At 43.4% G+C, this 7,912-nt stretch overlaps 1 protein-coding gene across 2 annotated transcripts; it reads right to left on the bottom strand.

Moving 5' to 3' along the window:
• Positions 1-2,321: 2,321 nt before the first annotated feature.
• Positions 2,322-7,752, bottom strand: LOC138948552 (coadhesin-like; the record flags this gene model as incomplete). 2 transcript variants are annotated; one of them, XM_070320105.1, is given in 6 exon segments in its annotated part: positions 2,322-2,760; positions 3,799-3,956; positions 5,440-5,631; positions 6,083-6,271; positions 7,114-7,302; positions 7,721-7,752. In XM_070320105.1, coding segments are annotated over 6 exon segments (949 nt in total), but the record flags the coding sequence as incomplete, so codon positions are not given.
• Between the last annotated feature and the right edge of the window lie 160 nt (positions 7,753-7,912).

Here is a 7,912-nt window from a genome sequence, read left to right as displayed (position 1 = left end):
CATAACAAAAACCGCGAACTGTCATTTCCTGACTTAGCATCTGAGTCAGACGCGTCAAGAACGATGCATTTTTCTGTTTTCTTCTCAAGACTGAAATCGCGGAGTTCGACTACCCCTACCGCCTCCCTCCCCCTTTGAAATGAACCGTGTGGGTATATTCAACTTTCATGAAAAGCCGGATATGACGTCATCAAAGACATTCATCAAAAAAATGAAAAAAACATCTGGGGATATCATACCCAGGAACTCCCATGTAAAATTTCAAGAAGATCGGTCTAGTAGTTTTCTCTAGATCGCTCTACACACACACACACACACACACACACACATACACCACACCCTCGTCTCGATTCCCCCCTCTACGTTAAAACATTTAGTCAAAACTTGACTAAATGTAAAAACGAGATAAACAACAACAACAACAACAACAACAACAACAACAACAACAACAACAACAAGAAACGCGTAGGCAGGCGTACGCAACGACGCAGAAAACGTGCGCCACGTAGCGTTTTGAGTTTTATTGTCGAAACAATCTTTTGTGAAAGACTTTCATTGTCAGAGATGCAATAATCATAGAACGGCAGCTTTTGCGTTTGATGTGTCTGAAAGTCAAGTTATGTATTCTTCCACTTGGGACAAAAAGTGGCACATAATTTTTGATTGTGCCAATAAAAACAACAGACTACTTCCAATTCAGTAGGGAGGCGACTATCCTCAACCCGGCGGGTCCCCAGGTGGCGGATAGGGGAACGGCCCCCAGATATGGGGGCCAGCTGCGAATATAGAATAAGCAGTCCCGGACCAACTAGCGGTGTCTCTACCAGGACGGGGTGGGTTGGCAGATGGCACTGACTACCCTATAAATGCCCTACGTGTCCGATGACGGTTACACCATGCGGGTAAGAGCCGCATTAAAATTAAGCTCGAACCCGGGGTGGGACCCCCGGTAAGAAATCCCCCATGTGTTCCCAGGGTTAGGTTTTTGAGCGAGGAACTAAGGGCGGGGTAACCCCGAAAGAAACCTAAGGGCTGAAGTCGGAGGATCTGGGCCAACAGGCGCACCTTAACCAACCACAGTTCCACGCAAAAACGCAAGAAACAGCGAACGACAAGAAGAAGAAAAACAACTGAACGCGTCAGCGAGTTTTCAAATGCGTCAAATACGCAAACTTTGTGCGTCAGTGCAATCCCTGCTAGGCTATTGATCCTCGGTATGTGTCCAGTTACAAGTGTTGACTGATCTGTGGTGATGTCCGCCACTGTTTACACGGGAAGGGAGGCAAGTTTTGATATGTGTCCCAGTGAAATGTGTCAGTCTCTGATCTGTTGGTATCCGCCACTACCTACCCGGGAAGGGAGGCAAGTTTTGGTATGTGTCCCAGTGAAAGGTGTCTCTGATGTGTTGGTATCCACCACTACCTACCCGGGAAGGGAGGCAAGTTTTGGTATGTGTCCCAGTGAAAGGTGTCTCTGATGTGTTGGTATCCGCCACTACCTACCCGGGAAGGGAGGCACGTTTTGGTATGTGTCCCAGTGAAAGGTGTCAGTCTCTGATGTGTTGGTATCCACCACTACCTACCCGGGAAGGGAGGCACGTTTTGGTATGTGTCCCAGTGAAAGGTGTCTCTGATGTGTTGGTATCCACCACTACATACCCGGGAAAGGGACACAAGTTTTGGTATGTGTCCCAGTGAAAGGAGTATCTTATTGCAGGTGAAAGCTGGGACACATCTGTTTTGGTAACAAACACAGTTTACTCGAGAAGGGAGGTAACGTTAACACCAGTCAGTATCTTTTCTGTCCTCTTTGTCTTAAAAAAAAAAAAGACTTTTAGAGATAAGCATGGCATTGTTTTGTCAGCAGATTGTGTATTTTTCATAACCTTGATTTAGTTTGTTGTGTCCCATTGAAAATAAAAGTGTGACTGCGCGCGAGCGCGCTTGTGTGTGTCTAGGTGTGTGTGTGTGTGGTGTATGTGTGTGTGTGTGCGTGCGTACGTGCGTGCGTGTGTGTGTGCGTGTGTGTGTTTCTGTGTGTGTCTGTCTGTGTCTGTGTCTGTGTGTGAATTACAGGGTCCGCATCGTGCGTGAAGCAACGCAAGCTGACGGCAACACACTGTCAAACTCCTTTTTGAGCGACCTAAAGCTGAACGACAAAATCATCGATTTATCATCAGAGGCAGGTTCTGCAATGCAACCGTCCACTGATATTCAAATACCCAAGTCAGTACTCACACACGCACACACACACACACACACACACACACACACACACACACACACACACAAACATTTGACTGACACACACGAAACAAGTGCAAGTGTTCATTTTTTTTTATTTTCTAAAACTACTTTCAGTTATACCTTCCACAACTTCGACAAGAAATGCAGCTCAACCTCATCAAACCTGTATTAAAGCTGGAATGAACTTCCCGTAAAAAAAATTAATAAAATAAAAACAATCTCTTAACATTTCAGATCCTCAAACAGTCCGGTGCCGTAGTCAGACCAAGTATTGACCCAAGAGAGAGAATCCGACTCTCTGCGTTCCGCAAGGGACGCCACCACTCTAGCCTCTGACGCAGGGTACGTTGGCTTCGAAGTCGCAGGCAGAGATGGCGTAGCTGAAACGAGTGCCTGGGGGACAGCTCATCTCCTGTGCACGGCCGTTGATGCACATGATGAACTTGGCGCAGTCAGGGTGGAAGTTGTACAGGATGGAGGCGTCGCACTCGTCACCAGAGTGAAGGACGGCAGCCTGAGGCGACAGATAAGATACGATAAGATGAGATAAGATAAGATGAGATAAGTTAAAAAGATAAGATAGGAAACATGATGAACTTGGCGCAGTCAGGGTGGAAGTTGTATAGGATGAAGTGAAGGACGGCAGTCTGTGGCGAGAGATAAGATAAGATAAGATAAGATGAAATGAGAATGAAATGAGATAAAATCAGATAAGTTGAGAAGTTAAAACATAAGATAAGATATGATAAAATAAGATAGGAAACATGATGAAGTTGGCGCAGTCAGGGTGGAAGTTGTACAAGATGGAGGCGTCGCACTCGTCACCAGAGTGAAGGACGGCAGCCTGAGGTCAGAGATAAGATAAGATTACATACGATAAGATAAGATGACATAAGATGGCATAAGATCAGATCAGATCAGATAAGATAGGAAATATGATTAAGTTGGCGCAGTCAGGGTGGAAGTTGTACAGGATGGAGGCATCGCACTCGTCACCAGAGTGACGGACAGCAGCCTGAGGCCAGAGATAAGGTCAGATAAGATAAGGTAAGATCAGATCAGATCAGATCAGAGTGGAAGTTGTACAAGATGGAGTCGTCGCACTCGTCACCAGAGTGAATGACGTTTGCTTTAAGGAGACAGATGAGATGAACGGATAAGATGAGATATGTGTGCGTGCGCGCGAGCGTGTGTGTTTGGGTGTGTGTGTATGTGCACGGTCGTGTGTGTGTGTCTGTGTGTGTGTGTGTGTGTGTGTGTGTGTGTGTGTGTGTGTCTGTGTGTCTGTCTGTCTGTGTGTGTCTGTGTTTGTGCTTGGAGAGATAAAGGGGTAGGGGGGCGGCTAAGATGGGGATGGTTGGATGGTGTGATTGAGGTTTCGTGTGTGCGTGCTTGTGTGCATGGTATTGTGTGTTTGTATGTATGTGTGGGTGTGTGTGTGTGGGGGGGTGTATGTCTGGGTTTTTTTTTTTTTTACAGAGATAGCGAGAGAGGGGGAGGCGACTGAGGTGGAGGTGGTTGGGTGGTGGAGAGAGAGGGGGTGAGACCTCACCTGTTGGTCCTCGGAGTGCACACAGGCGGTGGAGTCCTGGTCCCACCTGGTGTTCTCGGCACAGGCCTTGAGGCGCGCCACGCCGTTGTCACACTGGTAGTAGCGGCTGGCGTTGTTTGTGTTCTGGATGTACGTCGTCTGGCCCTCGGGGCACTTGTCTGACAAATAGATAAATAAATAATATATAAATAGGTAAATGAATAATATATAAATAGATACATGAATAATAGATAAATGAATAATATAAATAGATAAATGAATAATATATAAATAGATAAATGAATAATATATATATAGATAAATGAATAATATATAAATAGATAAATGAATAATATATAAATACATGTATATGGCGGGGTAAAAACGGTCATACACGTGAAAACCCAGTCAGTCGTGCAAAAACATAAGTGAAAGTGGGAGTTTCAGCCCATGAACGAAGAAGAATAAGAGAAGAAGATATAAATATATTAAGAAAGAAACAAATACATAAATAAATCCAAAAACAAGAAATGTAGGTTCCTGGAACGTTTAATAATTGACAATACAAGGGTTACATTTTTTTAAATAATTGAAAGTTTCGTCAATAATTCAATGTTAGCAGTCTATCTGTTTTTGGATGTATGCTCACATAAGTAGATACATAAGTAGATACATAAGTAGATACATAAGTAGATAACTACTTTTTTTTTAAAAGAGCAAGAAATAGTAGCGACTGAGATATATACGAGATTTTGTGTTAAAATGTCGCTCAAAACCGTGGAGTTTTAAAAGTAAACGATAGATTTTGTCCACTTTCTTTTTTTAGAAAACCCTTGCCTTCGAGGTATTTTTCAGTTAGTACGATCTCCGCTGAATGACTGTCTAAATAAATAATTGTAAGTATTGACTGCACTGTTCATCTTCATTCTTATTTTTCGTTAATTAATTGGAACAAGAGATCGTAATGTCACCCCCTGGCGGTGCATGTATCAGTATCGTATATCATTAATTATTTGTATGCTCCCATGGGGTCGCCTTCACGCGGCGGGAGTGTTTCCACAGAGCTACCCCACCCCTTTACTTCTCTTCTTTTGTCTTATTTCTGCCTTACCAGTCCTTTCACCTATATTTCCTTCCAAGAAAACTCTCCCTACTATTCCCTGCAGTTTTCCAATTCTTTTCTTGTTGTCTTATTTCTACCTGACTGGATCCATCACCTTTATTTCACTTACCAAAAGTCTTCTTTTCCACATCCTTATTTCTCTGCCCCCCGCATGTCGTAAGAGGCGACTAACGGATTCTGTTTCTCCTTTTACCCTTGTTGAGTGGTTCTTGTATAGAATATAGTCAATGTTTGTAAAGATTTTAGTCAAGCAGTATGTAAGAAATGTTTAGTCCTTTGTACTGGAAACTTGCATTCTCCCAATAAGGTCATATATTGTACTACGTTGCAAGCCCCTGGAGCAATTTTTTGATTAGTGCTTTTGTGAACAAGAAACACTTAACAAGTGGCTCTATCCCATCTCCCCCCTTTCCCCTATCCCATCTCCCCCCTTTCCCTCGTCGCGATATAACCTTCGTGGTTGAAAACGACGTTAAACACCAAATAAAGAAAGAATTATTTGTATTATTATTTGTATCATTAGTCTACTGTAGCCTCACCTCCGCACACCTCCTGGTTGCACTCAACGGTCTGGTTCTCTTTGTCCACTCCATCGCAGTCGTTGCCGCCGAAGGCTGGGGCGGGGTTGGTGCACGTGCGTGTCCTGTACTGCTTCTTGTTGCCGCCTCCGCACCCTGCGCTGCACTCGTCATAGTCCTCCCACAGCGTGAACTCGCTCCAACCGCCGTTGACTGTGTGACGTAATATGGCATGACGTCATTTGGGACAGATTTTTTTTAAAAGTGAAATTGAAATTGTCCACACACACACACACACACAACAATCTCTGTTCATGTAGCTTCAGAAGCTGACTGGTTGTGAATGCACAATCGGGACTGATCAGTCAAAGTGCAGGGGCGGATCACAGCATTTTTAAGGGGGGGGGGGGGGAGGGTTTCCAAATTTCTTTTAGGGATATGGGATAGATCGACGACGCGAAGCGCCCAAACCTCCCAGTCCACAAGGAAAGTGGAGCAATCTGGTGCAACCTCAGCGGCCCACAAATTACCCAAGTTCCTTCAAAAACCGTCATTTAGAAGACTATGGCCGTCACCTAGGTGGGTCCTGAGGCATGACAGACGGTCAGTACGATAAGGATCATTACTGTTACATTATTAAAAAAAATGAAAAAAAAAGACTCACTGGGGCAGGGGTTGGTGTTGCAGGCACGAGTGGTGATCTGGGTCGCATCGCCCTGACAAGCTCGGCCACCGAACTGGGGGGTGGGGTCAGTGCAGGCACGCTGAAAGGTCAAGCGCTCAGTGCCACCACCGCAGGTCTTGGAGCACTGGTCAACCGTCTCCAGCTCGAACTGGGTCCAGCCACCATCGACTGCAGCAACGACAGAGCATGGTCATTTGGAGGGGCAGTAATGCGAGTTACGAGGTATGGTCTAAACACAATGATCAAAATTAATGTGATTTTCACAGAGTCTGTTTCGCGGATCTACCCCAAATTACAGTATACATTAGAAATACTCTCCTCCTACATCGATGCAAAGTCACAAGTGACAGCCAATCAGAAGAGGCCTCACGATAGCCTTTTTAGGGGTTGCTTTTGAGCTCGTACTGTACGTAACTATTGACTGCCGATTATTTACGATGCAAGGAGAAATATGTCAGTAGCAACGAGTTTACACTGGCATGAATACAACATCTGTGTTGTTTGTTTATTTATTTCTTATTTGCTTGTTTGAAATGAATTTATTCATTCATTTATCTTAATTTATAATTTTTTTTTATTATTCATTTATTCATTTATTTACTAATTTATTCATGAGTTTGCATATTTAAGTGTGTGTTTATTTATCTCTTTATAAGAAGTTTCCTTGTTACTTATTTATTTACTCATTAATTAATTCAGGTATTCATTTACTTATTTGATGAAAAGTAATACACGTTCATATATGTATCCATTAGTTTATCTATTGGTTTAAACAAGACTTTATTAAATTTTGTATCATGACAAGAACAATATATATGGCAAATTGGATTTCTTACTCAAGCTAGTGCTTACTTCAAGCAATCCCAGTGAAAACATAATAGTGGTAAGCATAGTTTATCTATTCATTCATTCCTGCATTTACTCGTTCATTTACTTATTATTTACCAGACAATTACTCTTTGCGATAACAATTTAAAAAGTAAAAATGTTGGTATTAAAATATGACTCACTTGGGCACTCGTGGGTGTTGCACGGTTTCTGCTCAGTCTTGGCGCCCTGGCCCGAACAGCTGTTTCCACCATTGTACGGAGTAGGGTTGGTGCAGGTCCGCTCAGATTTCACAGTCTTTGTGCCACCGCCGCAAGGAAGATTGCACGCGCCATCCTCCTTCACGAGGTACTCAGACCAACCGCCGTGCTCTGTTGAGGTCATATGGTTTGCGTTGTATAATTAGATTTTGGGAACTCCGCCGTGTGTTTTTGAACGAAGAAGAGGTGGAAGGATGGGAGGGGAGGTGTGGTAATTTGTATTGGGGCAAAAGAGAGAGAGAGTGTGAGTGAGTGTTTGTGTGTGTGTGTGTGTGTGTGCGTGTGTGTGTGTGTGTGTGTGTGTGTGTGTGTGTGTGTGTGTATTAGCTGTGTGAGTGTATGTGTGTGTGTGTGTGTGTGTGTGTGTGTGTCTGAAAAAGCTTATTATTTGTGTATGAATTTAAACTTGCTAGCCATAGTCACTGCAAGAGATGCCGCAAAAACAAAAAATGTTTGACCAAAAAATGTATTTGTCAAAGTTGTTATACGTGGTTAATTCACTACAACTGAGGAAATAAATTCAACTCACGGCAGTATCTGTAACAGGTGTAGCTCACACTCCTGCAAACAGTACGGAAGACACGTTAGAAAATCGAGAATTGAGAGCTTGTATTGTTGTGTTGTGCTTAAATCAGTGCGATTTAATTGTACAATCTGTGCTTGCACTGTTTTGTGCCGAATAAATTAAGCTTCGTGAAATTGCGAGTGTATCGTATCTGCG

This window comes from Littorina saxatilis, linkage group LG15 (genome assembly GCF_037325665.1).
Source record: "Littorina saxatilis isolate snail1 linkage group LG15, US_GU_Lsax_2.0, whole genome shotgun sequence".
Classification (NCBI taxonomy): Eukaryota; Metazoa; Mollusca; class Gastropoda; order Littorinimorpha; family Littorinidae; genus Littorina; species Littorina saxatilis.
The sequence above is the reverse complement of the archived record's forward strand: the minus strand, read 5'-3'. Positions and strand labels throughout refer to the sequence as shown.